Source organism: Scyliorhinus torazame, chromosome 7 (assembly GCF_047496885.1).
Source record: "Scyliorhinus torazame isolate Kashiwa2021f chromosome 7, sScyTor2.1, whole genome shotgun sequence".
Classification (NCBI taxonomy): Eukaryota; Metazoa; Chordata; class Chondrichthyes; order Carcharhiniformes; family Scyliorhinidae; genus Scyliorhinus; species Scyliorhinus torazame.
The window spans coordinates 275,873,637-275,894,173 of NC_092713.1; the positions used below are offsets into that span (position 1 = coordinate 275,873,637).

General features: G+C 48.5%; 1 protein-coding gene across 3 annotated transcripts in view; it reads right to left on the reverse strand.

Annotated features, from left to right (window-relative positions):
- Positions 1-20,537, reverse strand: part of LOC140427053 (organic cation/carnitine transporter 2-like) — a 332,051-nt gene that overhangs the window by 61,935 nt on the left and 249,579 nt on the right. For all 3 annotated transcript variants that reach the window (XM_072512506.1, XM_072512505.1, XM_072512504.1), the window contains exon 5: positions 7,957-8,083. In XM_072512506.1, coding sequence (XP_072368607.1) covers positions 7,957-8,083 — 127 coding nt within the window. The remainder of the gene's footprint in view (positions 1-7,956; positions 8,084-20,537) is intronic.

Here is a 20,537-nt window from a genome sequence, read left to right on the forward strand (position 1 = left end):
GCTGGCTCCAGCTCTACTCATCTTTTAATACGTCTTTTCATCCTATTGCGCATTTTGTACTTGTCTTTTCTTGGGGTTCATGGCTTGTGCTATGTCCTGAGAAGCGTTTGGCTGGTTTTCTTGCAAGAAAGAGCTGTGATAAAATGCTAAAATCCTTGTTTTCTCGTGGCAGCTGGAGTGGAATGGGGTGGGGCCCTGCTTTCAATGGCGCAGTTGTTACTTAGCGGGCTCCTGCCTTGCCGATGCTGTGTGCATCAGACGATGGCTGCCAACAGAGATGTTATTCTGGCCGAATGTCTTAGTTCTGAGGTGTATATCATCAGGGCGCACTTCCATGAATTGCGGGGCACTTGTATGGAGGCGTTGGAGGCACACACGGAGAATCTTGCACTTGACAGCACTTTCCTTGGTGAAGGCCCATCTTTGTATTGTTGAGTTCCTGCTCTGTGACTTGCCGTCCATCCTGATGGGTTTGGGAGAAGGATAGGGGGACCGAGGGGCACACCACTGAGCCTGGTCCCTGGCGAGAGGTGGTGGAAGAGTTCCTGAGTGAGTTCAAAGATTGGCTGCCATGCTTTGGCAATCTCAATTTGGAGACAGGCATTTCGAAAGAAGCACATTGTATCCGGTCTTCGTGGCTAGGGGTCGTTTTGGTACTGTATTGTCCTATTCCTGATGCTCATTGTGAGGCATTGTGTAGCCAAGTGTTGAATCATCCCGCCGGCCAGGGCCTAGACTGTGGACCGCCTGTTTTTTGGTGAGATGGCACGGTGGGAGTAATGGTATCCCGTGCTTTGATCATTGGAATCCTTGAAAAATCCTGATGAGTACTCGTTGACCCTGTTTTATCCTTGGCAATTAGTTTCTTTGTGTGCCCAGGAAGATGTCTTTATCCTGAACACTGCCTTGCAGCTCAGTTGTTATCCTGGACATTGCTCCTCATTGATCATGTTGTTTGCTTGATGCTGTCTTTTTCCCAACATTGGCGTGTGTATACTGGGTGTGATGGCCTTTATAGTTGGTTATCAACTGATTTAACAAATTCATGTTTAGTCAAATTTGGAAAATGGGATTTGTGCGTAGTTTTAATCCTAAATGTGCTGATGACACAAGTTGGGTGGCGTTATGGACAATATAGATGATAGCGTAAAATTACAAAGGGATATTGATAGACTAAGTGAATGGGCAAAACTGTGGCAGATGGATTTCAATGTAAGCAAGCACGAGGTTATCCATTTTGGACCAAAAAAGGATAAATCAGGAGTTTCTAGCTGGTACAAAACTAAATTTAGTGGATTTCCAAAGAGACCTGGGGGTCCAGGCGCAGAGGTCTTTAAAACGTCACGAAGAAGTGCAGAAAATAATCAAGAAGGCTAATGGAATGTTGGCCTTTATATCTAGAGGACTGGAGTATGAGGACTCAGAAGTTATGCTGCACCCTTACAAAACGCTGGTTAGATCCCACTTGGAGTACTGTGAGCAATCTGGGAACCACACCTTAAGAAGGATATTTTGGCCTTGGAGGGACTGCAAAGTAGGCTTACAAGAATGATACCTGGACTTCAAGGGTTAAGTTACAAGGAGAGATTATACTAATTTGGTCTGTCTTCTCTAGAATTTAGAAGATTAAAGGGTGATCGGATCAAGTCTTCAAGATATTAACAGGAAAAGACAGGGTAAATAAAGATGAACTGTTTCCATTAGAGATTCTAAAACTAGGGGCAAAGTCTAAAAATTAGGGCCAGACCATTCAAGAGAGATGTTAGGAAGCATTTCTACACACAAAGAGAGGTAGAGGTTTGGAATTCTCTTGCACAAATGGCGATTGATGCGAGATCAGTTATTAATTTTAATCTAAGATAGAATAGTTTTTGTTAAGCAAAGGGATTAAGGGATATGGGCCAAAGGTAGATATATGGAGATAGGCCACAGATCAGCCATAATCTCACTGAATGACAGCGCAGGCTCCAAGGGCAGAATGGCCTACTCCTGTTTCTATGTTCCTAAAAGTAATCATGCGTTATGGTGTCTTTTAATCCTTGTGGTTGAGGGAGGTAGATGTTCTTTGTCTTCAACACCCCCCCCCGCATCTCGTTGCGTGGGAAGTTGAGTGGAGCCAGAACGGGGAAAGAGGTGGAAGGCTGCTGTTGGTAGGGATAGTTCGTCCTTGCTGCGATTGAGAACAGCTCCCCCATTTAGAACTAATACATTTTGGTTTTTCCCCCCCTTTTTGATTTGAATTTAAGAATCCATGCTTCATTGGCGCGGACTGATTTTTTGTTATTCTGGGGAGGACTGGGCTCTGCCTGACTCTTCCTTTGGGTCAAGTTTGTCGTTTTTCTTTACGTCGGTCTCTCTTTTCAACTGTTTTTGGTGCTATTGGAACTGACAGAATGCCTTCTTTGTTGTTACAGCAGACTGTAGAGCAGATGTCCATGGTCCATGGTTGAAGATGGGGGATGAAGGTGGCCCTGGGTATCCTTTGTATGCCGTTGTTTTCTGCAAATTTGTTTGGGTGTCCCCCTTCCTGGGGATTTCTTTCTTCTTCTCTCGTCTGGGTGTGTGTGGTGCTGGTCCTGATGCTGGTCTGGCCTGGTAGAATGGGGGAGGTGGTGGTGCTCTTGGGGCTGGGGGAGGAGGACCAGTCTTCCCTCCCAGGACGCTTAATTGATGGGTGCTTGATGGTTCATCTTCCTCAGGATTGGGGTCCCCTCCTGGCTAGGGCTGGAGTGTTATTGTGTCTTTTCTTGTGTTAGTGGGAGTAATGGCTTGCCCTGGGTGGAGTTGGTTAGAAACATATAAAATAGGAGCAAAGTAGGTTTACAAGGAGGAGGCCATTCAGCCATTCAAGCCTGCTCTGCCAATCATTAGGATCATAGCTGGTCCTCCAACTCAATAGCCTGATCCCGCCCTCCCCCCATATCCGTTGATCCCCTTTGCCCCAAGTGCTATATCTGACTGCTTCTTGTAAACATACAATGTTTTGGCCTCAACTACTTCCTGTGGTAACGAATTCCACAGGTTCACCACTCTCTGGGTGAAGCAATTTCTCATCATCTAAATGGTCTACCCCATATCCTCAGACTGTGATCCTTGGTTCAAATATCCCACCATCGTGAACATCCTTCTTGCATCTACCCTGTCTGGTCCTGTTAAATTTTATAGGTTTCTATGAGTTCCCCTCATTCTTCTGAACTCCAGCAAGTACATTCCTAACTCACTCAATCTCGACTCATAATAATAATAATCACGTATTGTCACAAGTAGGCTTCAATGAAATTACTGTGAAAAGCCCCTAGTCGCCACATTCCGGCGCCTGTTCGGGGAGGCCGGTACGGGAATTGAACCCGTGCTGCTGGCCTTATTCTGCATTACAAGCCAGCTGTTTAGCCCACTGTGCTAAACCAGCCCCATGTCATACGTTAATCCTGCCATCCCAGGAATCAGTCTGGTAAACATTTGCTGCACTCCCTCTCTGGGAAGAACATCCCTCCTCAGATAAGGAGATCAAAACTCCACACAATATTCCAGGTGTGATCTCACCAAGGCCCTGTATAATTGCAGCAAACCATCCCTGTTCCTGTACTCGAATCCTCTCGCAATGAAGGCCAACATATTATTTGCCTTCTTTAATGTCATGTACCTACATGCTTACCATGAATGACTGGTGCACGAGGACATCCAGGTCTCATTGCACATTCCCCTCTCCTAATTGATGGCCATTCTGAGAATGGTCTGCCTTCCCTTTTTTGCTATCAAAGTAGATAATCTTGCATTTAACCAAATTGTACTGCATCTGCCATTGGCTTGCCCACTCACTCACCTTGACCAAATCACACTGAAGATTAAGTTAGAATAGGTTCAGCATCATCGGGATATAAGTTTGGGTTGTGTGAGAGGTCTTCGGGAAATTATTTCTTCTGTTTTTATTTCGGACAGTGCTGGTTTCGGCAAGGCTCAGCACTTTAATTGGTATTCAGTTGTTTCGGGGATCGGGAATGCCCTCTTCTGGAGGTGCCTTCGAGGGGGGTCTGGTGGATTGGATTTGACGCCCTGGGCGTGTGAGGACTTGGATGGGCTGAGTGCTGCACTGAATAGATACCTTGTTTTTCCCTGGGGTAGGTGAAATGCCCCATGTTGATTGATTGGTTGGTTCTCCCGCTCGTTGGCATGGGTCAGGCAATAGTGTGAAAGGTGAGAGGTTTGGGTTGGATGCGGTTGACCGGTTAACCATGTGAATAGCTCTGATGGCTCTTGTTATTTTTCCCTTCTTTTTTCCTTCTGGGTAGCTTCAGAGGCTGAGCCCTCTGCCGCAGCTCTCACTTTGTCTTGCTTTTCCCCTGAACTACTTGGAAGTGAAGTTTAATCCTCGCCATATTGAGGCCAGCAGGGTTTCGTTGTTCGTGCTGTTCAGGAGTGGGTCCAATTTGAGGGCTGGATTCTCCATTTAGGAGACAATGTTCTCCTGCTGGAACTGAATTGCATCAGTTTTACGATCTTGCGGTCGTAAAGTGGGATGCAACTCAGTGTTCCACATCATGTAAATTTATGCATGGCTTGGAATTCAAGTGATTCCCAGGGGATCCTGCTATTGGGCCGTCATCTTGAACGGGCGGCCCAATAGCGAGATCCCATGGCTAGCCACCCAACCCCCACATGCAAATAGGCCCTGGCACCCCACCCCACTGCAAATCCCCACCACTGATTCTCTGGGTGCTCCCCCTACCCTTCCAAGTACGGGGGTGACCTTAATAGGGGGACCCCCCACAGAGATCCCTGTGATAGGGGGATACCCCACAGTGACCCCTGTGAAAGGGGGAGCCCCCTACAGGTATCCTCTGACCAAAGGGACCCCCCCCCCTGTCTATAGGGATCTTCCTAAGACCCTCTGACTAAAGTGACCCCCCCATTCCAAGCACTTTGTGCATTTTAATCATTCGAGCATGTGATTTGACGGGGAGAAACAAATGCTACTCACATTTGTGGAACACCTTTAATATTGTAAAACATCCAAAAGCACATTGCAGGGACAACATTGAGCAAAATCTGGTACCAAGTCACATTAAAGAGGCAAGAATATAAGAAATACAAGAAGGAGTAGGCCCTTTGGCTGCTCAAACCGAATTCACCATTCAGCAAATGCTTGGCTGATCCGACTGTGGCCTCAATTCCACTTTCCCGCCTTCCCACCCGCCACCTCTTGCATAACCCCCGCCCCCTTTGTAGATCAGAAATCCCTTACTTATGTGTGAATAATCCCAGCCTCCACTTCTCTCTGGGATAGAAATGTTCAAAATGTTAACAACCCTCTGAGAGAAGAAATTCCTCTTCACCTCCAGCTTAGATAGGAGACCCCTTTATTTTGAAAGCTTGCACCCTCATATTTGATGGCCCAATGATGGATCTTAGAACAGCTGAGAGGTAATAATAATAATCTTTATTAGTGTCACAAGTAGGCTTACATTAACACTACAATGAAGTTACTGTGAAAATCCCCTGTTTGCCACACTCCAGCGCCTGCTCGGGAACACTGAGGGAGAATTCAGAATGTCCAATTCACCTTACAAGCACGTCTTTTGGGAATTGTGGGAGGAAACCAGAGCATCGGAGGAAACCCACGCAGACACGGGGAGAACATGCAGACTCCGCACAGACAGTGACCAAGCCAGAAATCGAACCCAGGTCCCTGGCGTTGTGAAGCAAAAGTACTAACCACAGTGCTACTGTGCCACCCTTTTTAAAGAGGGAGAGAGAGAGGTTTAGGGAAGAAATTACAGATATCAGGCCTGGGGCATTTAAAATACATGAAATTAGGACTTCAATTTGTCTTCAAAGAATATGAATTCACTTTAACAAGTGTACTCCCACTTTAAATAGGATTTGGGTGACTCAGCAGAAATTGAACACAAAAGGATTGACAATTTCCCGATGTGATCAAGATCAGCAGTCTGTCAATTGCTTTGAAATAAGGGCTATGAATTAAAATCAACCGGGCTTGACATGGATGATATCATAAAGGCATCTTGCTTGCTTTGTCTGTTGATTTGAATTCTGATTACAACTGGGGCTACAATAATAGTATCCAATGATTCTTTTAGCTTCCCTCCAACATAACCGTTCAGATTTTAGTGATTTCTCACAATTAGGTTTAAGTCACTCCTTTAGTGCTATTTTGAATTGAATATCCAGCTATGCAAATGGAAGCAATATGTATTTTAGTTTCTTTGCCATTCATAGAATCCCTGCAGTGTAGAAGGATGCCATTTGGCCCATCGAGTCTGCACCGACCCTACACAGGCCCAATCCCTGTCCTAATCCCGCAGTCCAACTAGGGGCAATTTCCATTGGTCTCACCAGGAACTTGTCTTGAGCATGTGTTGTCTGCCCTTAGCTATTCTTAGTTAGAAAATCATTTTATTTGTGACATTTATTTTACTTCTGTCGAATCTCTGAAGGATGGGTGAGCAAAATATTAGTTGCTATCTTTGAACAGTTAAGACACATATATCATCTCAAAGAGTCCAACCAGACTTCACCAGTCTACTGATTTTTCACTGCCATGTCACATCTTGCAGATTTGGCACTTGTCGGTTAATGAAACAAAAAAGCTGGACACTTCTATTTCTTCATTATCACAACTAATAAAGCTTACTTCCATACATTTGATGGTGTTTAATTCACTCATGTACTGGATATTGAGGAAGAAGCAACAAGAAACTCATCAGAGTTTAAGGAGGCATAAAACAGCGTGTAAACAAAAATCTAATCTCTATCTGGGGTACTCCAATACAATGGCAGTTTTTTAATGAACTGATGAATGCAAATGTGACTTCACCTCTAAATCTGAATGAATGAAGAAAAGGCTCCCCATAGACTGATTGATGGTATCAAGTGAGCAGTTAAGACATGCTGTTCAGCCTCAGGGCTGTACTGAATCAGTGACAGTGGGGATAGTGACAGTGGGGACACTGCAATTAGCCTCCATGGAAAAATAATGAGAAATGGTTCAGTGAGTCAATGTAGCATGGACTGTGGTAATGAACCATATAAACCATGTTGGATCTTGTTTGTGAAGTTGGTCCCTCTACCAATTTCCTAAGAATCCCAGAAAACAAGAATAAATCAACCAGGATCCAGTCCAAAGATGTGCAGGTTAGGTGGATTGGCCATGATAAATTGCCCTTAGTGACCAAAAAAGGTTAGGGGCGGTTATTGTGTTACAGGGATAGGGTGGAAGTGAGGGCTTAAGTAGGTCGGTGCAGGCTCGATGGGCCGAATGGCCTCCTTCTGCACTGTATGTTCTATATGATCCTCATGCAATAATTATTTTTTTAAATTTAGAGCACCCAATTAATTTTTTCCAATTAAGGGCAATTTAGCGTGGCCAATCCACCGAGCTTGCACTTCCTTTTGGGTGAGCGAAACCCGCACAAACACGGAGAGAATGTGCAAACTCCACACAGACAGTGACCCAGAACCAGGATCGAACCTGGGACCTCGGCGTCGTGAGGCAGAAATGCTAACCACTACACCACTGTGCTTCCCTCATGCAATAAAATGAACTGTGCTGGAAAGTGCATGCGCATTTGTTTTTGAATGAAATCAATTTTTAGATTCTGGTAGCTATATAACCTGAAAATGCTCACAATCTGGGCTATTATATGAAAAACAATAGTGACTTGAACAAGGGAGGCGACTATAGCAAAGAGTCAGCACCTTCAGAAGAGAAACAAAGGCCGGGATTCTCCAATGTCATTTGCCCCGCCACCGCTGGCGTGAATTCTGGCCAAAACCAAAAAATGCTGGTTAAACTCAGCAGTTCTGGCAGCATCAGTGGAGAGGGAAACAGGTTTAAGGCCACCTTCAGATGAGAAGTGGGTTAAGAAAATTGGTTAAAAAAAAGCAGGCCTGTATTAAGAATCACATAGGAAAAAGTATAATGTTATGTGTCAGTACCTCAAGTCTGTTGAAGAGCACTGCTGGTGGGATGACATCATTTTTCTTTGCCATGAGTTGGAGTATTGCTTCAGCATCCCGGACCCTTCCCTTTGACAGCAGCCAACGTGGAGATTCATGAACAAACCTGGGATTAAAAGGTTTTTTTTTAAATAAAGAATACTAAAGTCACACAAAAGCCTTGCACTGCTGCTATTAATATTAAATACTCCATTATGGAATATATTAATGCATAATTATATTCAAATTTAGGTGTGGATTTAGAGAAGGCAACGGCAGAGGATGGTATGAAAGATGTTTAATATAGAATTGGACAGATCTATAGAAATGCCTGGATCATGAGCATAATTGGCAAAGGTCTGCTAATCTTGGACAGTGCCTTGGTCTGAAATTATGTATAGTTTAAAGAAGAAACCGAGGTAGATGTGTGTCTCTATCACCACATTATTTGAGCATTGCTTGGAATGGAAATGCTAGCAATAAGGATTGCCCATCACTTACACACCAGACAGCATTTTCATTCCATTCATTTGGATGGAAAGAAAACTATGAAAGTTTGCTTACAGGCTTGCAATCTATCCCGATAGATTTTGCTCTCTGCATTCCGCCCAGGCAATGTGTAATTCCCGTGCGGTCAATGTGGCAATCCATCCCAAAAAAATTAAAACAAACTCTGCCGTAAAATGACTCTCCTTCTGATTGGGATGTGATATGGTACGAATTAAGTAATGGCATGATGGGAAAACTGGTCAATGGGAAGACTGGTCAAAAGGTTTGATACAATACCAGATAGACTGAAACTACACATTCCAGCTCCCCAGGCCCAGGTAAAGAATGCTGCCCTAACCATTTTCAGAGCTGTATGGTCGTAGGCCAACTCTGCATAACTTGAAGTCTGAAAAGATCAGCGAAGGTCGAGCCATTCCAAAACACAGGACCTCGGCAACTCCTGATAAAACTAACTCGTCATAACCCAGGGCCGTAGGAATTTAAAACAAAGATAAGTTCAGGAAGAAACAAGTCTATTTTGACCTTTCAATGTTCCCTCCGAGGACTAAATAATGGTATGAGAGATATGACCAAACATGGTCTGGTCTTTGCTTCCGTTTGTATTTCCGATCAAACTCCTGACCATACTGTTGTCACATAATCTTGATAAAGATAATGTATAAATATTAAGCTAATTCTCCGCAAAGCGGGAACTTGTGACAGACTGAGCAGTTTTGTTGACGCTCTCTGACTTCAAGTTTCAGCCATTACTGCAAGCAGTTGTTTTCGAAAATAAAGCTTGTTATTCTATCTTAACGAGTGTGTTGAATTTTTCTACCACAGAAGCGGGAAAATATTGACATTCACATTTGGCGCAAGCGAGCAGTTACCAATATCCTGAGTGAATTCCGTGGGGGACTGAAGAAGTGATCGAGCCAGACCCGGAGGAAAGAGACAGATGCCGGCACAAGGTAAGATTAACCTTGGTTTCTCTCTCTCTCGGATTAGTGGTTCGACCCCTCATCCCTGACGGAAGTAACTAAACAGGTGACGGTGCTCGAATCTAAATTGTATTTATTAAATTGTTAGTAGAGTACTGCGGGTCAGGGACCCCAATTAGGTCAGGGACCTCTTGCTTGTTTTACAGGTTTAAATTTGGGTCAGGGATCCTGCAATTTGATTTGGTACCAGGGATTTTTTTTTTCATTGCCAGGGGCACATTTTATTGACATTATGGGACAGAGTTTAGACCAAACCGGGGGCAAATCCCCTCTATTTTTCATGTGCTCTGAAAACCCTTCTCACGAACGTAATTTACGAAGATTATCTGCAGCGCTGAACAATAAATTTGTTAACGATATTTGGCCACTAGGGGGCACTTGGAACTACGATAATTGCATTTCTGCTGGGAAAATTATTTGGCAGAGAAACACCGGCTTCCACTAAGCGCCATGAACAATCACTATTAATGAGTTGGAGAGATAATGCCTGTAGAAAAGGGATTGATGATTGTGTGGATGGTAAAGCAAAGAATTGGGAGACTTTAAAATTGGAATGTGAACTTTGGGATAGAAAGCATAAACAACAAGGCAAAAATAAAAAATCTCCAACCAATAGGCAGCGAGGGCTAGCCCAGCAAATTAAACGAAAGGAGGATCCTCCCAGTTGCTCTGGCATGCCGATGTTTCCCTATTCAGGCGATACGGAAGAGGAGGAGGATTTAACCCCTGGACATCACCCTCATCCTGCACATACCGATTCTACAATTCCACTGTCCCAAGTCCAGACTCCCCCTTATGGTCCCACTGCCAATGAAACTCCTGCTAACGCATCCCCCGTAGCAACCCGCACTCGGTCACATACGCAAGCCATATGGAACAACACTTCACCTCTGTTAATCAGGCTTTTCTTGATTTATCACTCCAACCTGAGGAGGAGGAAACTTTTCCGCCACCACCTCCCCCCGCAAATTATCCCAGTAGGTGTTATTAACCCCCACGCTGGTGATAATGACGACCCATTCATTGAGATGTGGCAGGCTTTTAAACCCCATGAGCTATGTTTGATCATGGCCCAATGGCCCTCCTGCAAAGAGCACCCAGAGGGGTTCACTGAGTTTTTGAGGAGAACTGCTACCATGTACGGTGCTACCGCACGTGATCAATATTCACTGATTTATTCATCCCTTCCCCCAGAATTAGGGGAAAGATGGAAAAATGAATTAGGACTTCATGGGGACACGTGGACGGCCTTCAGCGCCGCACATCAAACAGAGGACGATTAGCGTACTTTAATGTTCCCTGCACTAAAACGGGCTCTCCGTAAACCCGTTGACATCGCCAAACTCCTTGAATGTACCCCCACTTCTAAGGAAGATGGTCCAGAATTTTTTGACCGCTTTTGTGGCATGTACACTCTTTACTCCGGGGACATTGCTTTCAATGCAGGCACACAGTCTCCCCAATTTAATGCACTATTAATGCAGGTTTTGCCTGACCGCGTAGCATCCAGTATTAAAACTAAGAACATGGACTGGTCTGACAATTCTAAACCTCAAATGAAACGTGCTGTGTCTTATTATTGGAGCAATGGCCGCAACGGTGAGACCTGTTACAAAGACACTTCGCCCAAAATTAAATCCGAATTCATCCAACGTCCCTCTCAAAGAAGAGCTCCTAAAGGTCAGAACTCTCAGACAGATTCACGTTACTATCGCCCAGATTGCACGGACCCTCCTGAATTTGGTTACCGCTCACAGGCTCCTTACCCCTTCATTCCACACATGGAGGATTTCAACAGCGCTCCTCCGCGTCGTCTCCCTGCCAAATATAATGTCACTTGCTTCAACTGTCAACGTACAGGCCACTACGCTAGGGATTGTCCAGCACCCCGACGACAAGGTAGATTTCAACTCCGTCGGCAGACACCCTTTACTACCTCTAACCCCTACTGACTAGCCAGATCGAACTTTCCGGTCCTCTCAACAGACCACTCTGACGAGCCCACCGCTACGATTTACATAGAGGGTGTGCCTATCCCCTTCCTGATTGACACCGGCGCGACTCATTCTACGCTAGACTTGACATTAATTCAGAAACATTGCTTTCCCCTTTCTGATAAGCATGTGCAACTTGCTGGTTTCATGGGGGAAGGTGCTGTTTATCCGCTTACGAAGCCGCTCTCTGTTCACATTGAGGGCCGGGAATGTTGCATCCCTTTCACAGTTACCAGCGTCCTCGGTGTCAACCTGGCCGGACGTGACGTGCTGTCCCTTGCAGGTGGAAATTGTTTGCCTTGGTAACGGCATTACTATATCAGCTATCCCGCAGGCCCAGCTTCGAAATTTTCTCCTTTTTACTACTCCACAGTGGTGGTCGGTTGATTTTGATCCCTCACACTTTTCACCTCCCTTAGATATTCCCGATCCACATGTCACTCTTTGCTACGATCATACAGGATGCTCGCCTGATTTGGAGAGCATTTACCAAGACGCCCTCGGTTCTCTGCAATCCGTTTCCTTTGTTGGCCTCGCTAAGGGAAAAGAAGGGTCTGCCTTTCTTGTCAATTTACCCCATGGCCTCTGGCGTCAGTCGGGATATGCCGTGGTAACCGACATTGACGTGCAGGAAGCAGCAGCCTTCGAGATCCCTGTCTCCGCACAAAAAGCCGAGCTATTTGCCCTTACTCGAGCATGTATTTTGGCCACAGATAAAAGTACTAATGTTTACACTGATTCTAGGTATGCCTTTGGCGTGACCCACGATTTTGGTCGCCTCTGGCAACAGCGAGGCTTTCTCACCTCTGCGGGAGCTCCCATTCAAAATGCTCTTTGGGTTAAAAATCTCCTCGATGCTATTCAGCTTCCACATCAATTGGCAATTATTAAATGTGCGGCGCACACAAAGGGGGAAACTCCTGTTCAATTAGGAACTGCCCGTGCTGATTCGGCTGCTAAGGCTGCGGCTATATCAGCCTCTCTGATTGTTCCCAGTGGGGCTAATCAGGCTCTAAACCAGGTACCTGCATTAGGAACGAAGGGCATGCCAGACATAACTGAAGTTCAAAATTTACAGAGGAACGCCTCTGATTCCGAGGGCACACTATGGAAGTCAATGGGGTGTTCACACTCCTTGACACGAGACCTCTGGCTTACTCCCGTTGACCAAGTTTGTATTCCAAATTCTTTATTGCCGGTACTTATTATTTGCATTCTTGTACCCATCTTGGCAAGGAGGGAATGGTACAGGGGTGGCACCCAGATTTGAATACAACAGCGCGAACGTGGCTGGATCGATGCGTTATTTGCATGAAACATAATAAGGGTAAAGGCATTAAATGCCCTCCAGGAACCACTCCCTTGCCAGATGGCCCTTTTGCCTGCATACAGCTTGATTTTATCGAATTGCCAAAAGCACAGTGCTATAAATATTGTTTAGTAATAATCGATGTGTTTAGTAAATGGATTGAAGCCTTCCCCACCACTAATTGTACGGCACATACAGTGGTGAAGTTGTTCTTAACGGAAGTCATTCCTCGTTTTGGGGTACCCAAAATGGTGAGCTCAGACAACAGACCACATTTTGTAGCTCGGTTCAATACTGAATTGTGCGAAGCACTCGTAATTAAACAGCAACTGCACTGCGCGTATCACCCGCAGGCTGCTGGAATTGTTGAAAGAGCCAACGGGACTTTAAAAGAAAAATTATCTGAATTAACTGAAGAAACTCGGTTAAATTGGCTAAAAGTATTACCCTTTTAAGTATTAAGATAAAGATAGATAGTTTTTTGAAGGATTAAGGGTTATGGTGTTCGGGCCGGAAAGTGGAGCTGAGTCCACAAAAGATCAGCCATGATCTCATTGAATGGTGGAGCAGGCTCGAGGGGCCAGATGGCCTACTCCTGCTCCTAGTTCTTATGTTCTTATGTTCTTCAGGCGAACCACAATACAGATCCACTCAAGGCGAACTTGATTTTTTCCACACCCAGAAAACTTGACATGTCTGAAAGCCATAGTCCGGTCTTTGGGGTTTTGAGTCCCTCCATGCCAGCAGTATTCACCGCCGGGCTATCAGGGAAGCAAAGGCCAGAACATCGGCCTCTTTCTCCCCTGGACTCCCGGGTCCTCCGAAACCCCGGAAATTGCCACCTCTGGACTCATCACCACCCTTGTCATCAGCACCCGGGACATGACATCCGCAAATCCCTCCCAGTACCCCCTAAGTTTAGCGCATGCCCAAAACATGTGGACGTGGTTCTCTGGTCCTCCCGCGCATCTAGCGCACTTGTCCTCTATCCCAAAGAATTTGCTCATCCGAGCCACAGTCATGTGAGCCCGGTGAACGACCTTAAACTGAATCAGGCCAAGCCTGGCACACGTTGCGGTTGAGTTTACCCTACTCAGGGCTTCCGCCCATACCCCATCCTCCATCTCCCCGCCGTGTTCCTCCTCCATTTGAGTTTCAGCTCCTCCGTCTGGGACTCTTTCCCCCTTCATGAGCACCTTGTAAATATCCGAGACTCTACCCTCTCCTCCTTCTCTTCCAGAGACTATTCTGTCCTGAATCCCTATTGGCGGGAGGCGTGGGAAGGATGGGACCTATCTGCGTACAAAGTCCCGCACCTGTAAGTACCTAAAGTCATTTCCTCTTTCCAGCCCAGCTTTCTCCTCCAAATCCCTCAAACTCGCAAAGTACCCCTCCAGGAACATATCGCCCCCCTCCTCACCCCCGCCCGCCGCCATGTTCGAAACCCTCCATCCATGTTCCCGGGGGCGAATCGATGGTTACCACAAATTGGAGCCCAGACCGACGCCCCCACCTCCCCTGCATGCTTTCTCCACTGGCCCCAAATCCGCAGGGCCGCCCCCACTACCGGGCTGGTGGAGTACCTGGCCAACGCAAGCGATAGGGGAGCCGTGACCAGGGCTGCCAAACTAGTGCCCCTGCACGAAGCCACCTCCACCCGCTCCCAGATAGACCCCGTACCCATCATCCACTTCCTTATCATGGCTATGTTAGCCGCCCAGTAGTAGTTGATCAAGCTCGGCAATGCCAGTCCCCACTCGCTGTGGCTCCTTTCAAGCATCGTCTTCCTCACCCGCAGGGATTTTCCTGCCCAGACAAAGCTCATGATGATTTTGCCGGTCCTTTTGAAGAAGGACCGTGGGATAAAGATCAGGAGGCACTGGAAGATGAACAGGAAGCTAGGGAGGATTGTCATCTTTACCGTCTGCACCCTCCCCGCAAGTGACAGCGGGAGTGCATCCCGTCTCCGAAACTCCCTCTTCATTTGTTCCACCACTCTCGTCAAATTTAATTTATGTAACCTGCCCCAGTCTCGTGCCACCTGTATCCCCAAGTACCGAAAACTTTCCCCAACCACCCTAAATGGCAGCTCCTTCAGTCTATTCTCCTGGCCCCTTGCCTGCACCACAAACATCTCACTCTTGGCCATATTTAATTTGTATCCTGAGAACCGTCTGAACTTCCTCAATGTTTCCAGTATATTTTCCATCCCGGCCAGTGGGTCCGACACGTACAGGAGCAGGTCATCCGCATAGAGAGAGACCCTGTGCCCGCCCCCCCCCCCCCCCCCCCCCCCTTCCTAAGTCATTTCCTTCCACCCCTTTGCAGCTCTCAGCACAATCGCTAACGGTTCTATGGCCAGCGCGAACAGCATCCCTGTCTGGTCCCGCGATGTAGCCTGAAATAATCTGACATTATCCTGTTCATCCTTACGCTAGCTTTTGGGGCCTGGTACAATAGTCTGACCCAATTAACCAGTCCCTCCCCAAACCCGAACCGTCCGAGTACCTCCCACAAATAGCCCCACTCCACACGGTCGAAGGCCTTCTCAGCGTCCATTGCCACTACCACTTCCACCTCCTTGCCCGTCGGGGGCGTCATGATCACATTAAGCAATCTTCTCATGTTAGCTGTCAGCTGCCTGCCTTTCAGAAACCCTGCCTGATCGTCCCCAATCACCTCCCGTATGCAGTCCTCAATTCTAATCGCCAGGACCTTGGCCAGGAGCTTGGCATCTACATTGATCAGGGAGATCGGACTGTATGACCCACGGGATTCCGGGTCCTTGTCCCGCTTCAATATCAGCGAGATGGTGGCCTGCGACATCATCGGCCGCAAGGTCCCTCTGTCCCTCACCTCATTAAAAACCCTAGTCAGGACCGGTCCCACTATTTCCGAGAACATCTTGTAAAACTCTACTGGGTATCCATCCGGCCCCGGGACTTTCCCCGACTGCATGGCCTTTAGGCCCCCCAGTACCTCCTCCGCTCTAATCGGGGCCCCCAGCCCGTCCACTAGTCCCACGCCTACTTTTGGGAAGGTTAGTCCGTCCAGGAACTGTTTCATCTCCTCCGTCTCCTCCGGAAGTGTAGAGCTTACTATAAAAGTCCCGAAACACCTTATTCAGTCCTGACGGGTCCTCCACTCTGCTCCCCTCCCCGTCCACCACCCTGTTTATTTCCCTGGCCGCCTCCCTCTTCCTGTGTTGCTGTGCTAGCAATCTGCTGGCCTTCTCCCCATGCTCATACACCACACCCCTTGCCTTCCTAAGCTGTTCCACGGCTCTACTCGTTGATAGCACTCCCAGTTCCGCCTGCAGTCTCCGTCTCTCCCTGAGTAGGTCTTCCCCCGGGGACCCCGCATGCTCCTCATCTATCCGGTGAATCTCCTTAACCAATCTATCCGTTTCTGCTCTGTCCGTCCTATCCCTGTGAGCCTGAATTGAGATCAGCTCCCCCCTCACTACTATAAAGTAGAGTCCCCAAGTTCAATTCGTCCTTCTTGGCAGAGTCACTCAGCAGCTCGAAACAACCCTTGACAGTGACCTGCCTAGCTGCCGCATCAGCCAAGTAAGTCTCCAGTCAACGCACACTACGAGATTGGCGCTCCTAGCTACCAGTCCATACCAGCTTTTGAATCCTGCAGACTCAGAATCGAACGAAAGGCCATTTGTTCCCCTGACCTGGTGGGCCAGTTCCGAAGCTAAGTATAGGCCTTTTAGTGTCAGAGATAGTCTAGTAAGCAGAGTTTTATGCATGAGTAGTGATTGACTGTGTATAATAAATGTGTTTTGGTTTGAATCTTACTAATTGATGTATTGAGTTATTGATCAGCACTTGAACTTGAACCTCATGGCGGTATCATAAAGATACCTGGCAACTCTAAAGCAAAGGTTATAGAAACAGAGAAAATTAAGTAAAGACACAACGAGCAACGAATTAAGAGCCAACCAAAGTTAGCAACAGTGGGTAACGTTGCTGCATATTCTATCCCACCAGCGGGAGAATGGATGGGGGCAGGATGAATCTGGGGAATTGGCACACTGACTGGCAGTGCAAAATACCACGTCTATCTGACTTAAGAAGCATGACTGTCCCTTGGAACTAAGTGTCTAGTTAACTCTACATCCCCCTGATGCTCTGCAACATCTATCTACAACTCAGACTCCAGCTCAGTAACGCTAAGGTAAGCGACAAACATTTACTGCAGGACGGTAATGCATTCCACAGATGTGCATATGTTACACCATGTCTTAGTACCACCCCCTTGATGTATGTCACATGGAGTGGGAGCAAAACCTGTTTCTTTTAATAGAGGGCTGCAGACACATTTCCCAAATTTCATGTGCTGATTCAACTTCCTGTTACAGTAATTAACATCTATTCAGATAACAATGTTCTGTGCATTGACAGTGTGGTGGTATGTATTAGGGGTCATGTGGGACTGTGAAGCCGTGATGCTATTGGCTGACAGATCCCGGGTCCTGGTTGGCTGCTGACTCCTGGCTCCGCCCTGAAGGCGGAGTATAAGAACCCGAGCTTCTCCCCACCGCTTCTTTCTGTTGCTGAACTGCTGGGGACAAGTCTCGCTTAATAAAGCCTGATCGACTTCATCACTTCTCGTCTCTCTCGTAAGTCATTGTGCGTTACAATTTATTAAGCAAGCTTCAAAGACTATGGAGCTCCGGATCGCCCCGGAATGCCTGCGGATCAGCTCCCACGCAGCGAACTCGGCAGCAGTATTTAAACACTGGCAAGCATGTTTTGAAGGCTACCTCCGAACGGCCCCCGGCCGGATCACAGAATACCAGAAAATGCAGGTCCTGCATTCGAGGGTAAGCCCGGAAATTTACCCTCTCATAGAAGACGCAGAGGATTTCCCGACGGCGCTCGCATTACTGAAGGGCATCTACGTTCGGCCCGTGAACCAGGTCTACGCGCGCCACCAACTCGCAACGAGACGGCAAAGTCCCGGAGAATCGCTAGAAGAATTCTACGCCGCGCTGCTAATTTTGGGACGGGGCTGCAGCTGCCCGCCGGTGAACGCGATCGAACACACGGACATGCTAATTCGCGATGCTTTTGTGGCAGGTATGAACTCTCCCCAAATCCGCCAAAGACTTTTAGAAAGAGAGTCGCTAGGACTCTGAGGCACGGGCCCTTGCAGCTTCCCTAGATGTGGCCTCGCAAAACGCCCGCGCCTATGGCCCCGACCGCGCAGCAGCCCCTTGGGCTCCGTGGAACCCCGTCGCGACAAACACCCCCCCCCTCGCAGGCTTGCGCGGTTAAAGCGCCAGACCATCCCGGGGGGGCCCGCTGCTATTTCTGCGGGCAAGCGAAACACCCCCGGCAGCGCTGCCCGGCCCGCGCAGCTATTTGTAGAAGCTGCGGCAAGAAGGGCCATTACGCGGCAGTGTGCCGGTCCCAGGGGGTCGCCGCAATCCCCGGAGAAGAACGAGCCCAGCATATCCCAAACGCTCCCCAACCCCCCCAGCGCCCCATGTGCGACCCGCGGGTGCCGCCATTTTGGGTCCCGGGCACCACGAGGGGAGGATGGGCGCCGCCATCTTGTGACCACCCAGCCACGTGCGATTCATGGGGGCGGCCATTTTGTCCACCCCCGACCACGTGCGATCCATGGGGGCGGCCATTTTGTCCACCCCCGGCCGCGTGCGATTCATGGACGCCACCATCTTGGTTCACAACAAAGGACCCCAGCATCGACGGCTCCACGGGGTCCGAAGAAGACGCCGCGACACCACTACCACGACTGGCTTCGATGACTCTGGATCAATCACGGCCCCGGACGCTCCAGACGACGACAACAACGGTGCTGATCAACGGGCACGAGACACCATGCCTGATCGACTCCGGGAGCACTGAAAGTTTTATTCACCCAGACATGGTAAGACGCTGTTTTCTGACCATCCATCCAAGCACGCAAAAGATTTCCCTAGCTGCAGGATCCCACTCCATAGAGATCAAAGGGTTCTGCATCGCGAACCTAACAGTGCAAGGGAGGGAGTTTAAGAACTACAGGCTCTACGTCCTTCCCCAACTCTGCGCGCCCACATTACTGGGATTAGATTTCCAGTGTAACCTGCAGAGCCTAACATTTCAATTCGGCGGCCCAATACCCCCACTCACTATCTGCGGCCTCGCAACTCTCAAGGTTGAACCGCCGTCCTTGTTTGCAAACCTCACCACGGATTGCAAACCCGTCGCCACTACGAGCAGACGGTACAGCGCCCAGGACCGGATATTTATTCGGTTTGAAGTCCAGCGGTTGCTGAAGGAAGGCATAATCCAGGCCAGCAATAGTCCCCGGAGAGCCCAGGTGGTAGTAGTAAAGACCGGGGAGAAGCAAAGGATGGTCGTAGACTATAGTCAGGCCATCAACAGGTACACACAGCTAGATGCGTACCCTCTCCCCCGCATATCCGACATGGTAAATCGGATTGCCCAGTATAAGGTTTTCTCCACCGTGGACCTCAAGTCCGCCTACCACCAGCTCCCCATCCGCCCAGGTCACCGCAAGTACACAGCCTTCGAGGCAGACGGGCGTCTATACCACTTCCTAAGGGTCCCATTTGGTGTCACAAACGGGGTCTCGGTCTTCCAACGGGAGATGGACCGAATGGTTGACCAGCACGGGTTGCAGGCCACGTTCCCGTATCTCGACAACGTAACCATCTGCGGCCACGATCAGCAAGACCACGACGCCAACCTCCAAAAATTCCTCCAGACCGCTAACGCCCTGAACCTCACATACAACGAGGAAAAGTGCGTTTTTAGCACAAACCGGTTGGCCATCCTGGGATACGTAGTGCGCAATGGGATAATAGGCCCCGACCCCGAACGCATGCGCCCCCTTATGGAATTTCCCCTCCCCCACTGCTCCAAAGCCCTGAAACGTTGCCTGGGTTTCTTTTTCATATTACGCCCAGTGGGTCCCCCAGTATGCAGACAAGGCCCACCCGCTAATACAGTCCACTACCTTCCCCCTGTCGACAGAGGCTCGCCAGGCCTTCAGCCGCATCAAAGCGAATATCGCAAAGGCCACGATGCGCGCCATCGACGAGTCCCTCCCCTTCCAGGTCGAGAGCGACGCATCCGACGTAGCTCTGGCGGCCACCCTTAACCAAGCGGGCAGACCCATGGCCTTTTTCTCCCGGACCCTCCATGCCTCAGGAATCCGCCACTCCTCAGTGGAAAAGGAAGCCCAAGCCATAGTGGAAGCTGTGCGACATTGGAGGCATTACCTGGCCGGCAGGAGATTCACTCTCCTCACCGACCAACGGTCGGTAGCCTTCATGTTCGATAATGCACAGCGGGGCAAAATTAAAAATGACAAGATCTTAAGGTGGAGGATCGAGCTCTCCACCTTCAACTATGAGATCTTGTACCGTCCCGGAAAGCTGAACGAGCCGTCCGATGCCCTATCCCGCGGCACATGTGCCAACGCACAAATAGACCGCCTCCAAGCCCTCCACGAGGACCTCTGCCACCCGGGAGTCACTCGATTCTACCATTTCGTAAAGTCCCGCAACCTCCCCTACTCTGTGGAGGAGGTCCGTACAGTCACCAGGAACTGCCACATCTGCGCAGAGTGTAAACCGCACTTTTTCAGGCCGGATAGAGCGCACCTGATCAAGGCTTCCCGCCCCTTTGAACGCCTCAGTTTGGATTTCAAAGGGCCCCTCCCCTCCACTGACCGCAACGCATACTTCCTGAACGTGGTGGACGAGTACTCTCGTTTCCCCTTCGCCATCCCCTGCCCCGACATGAC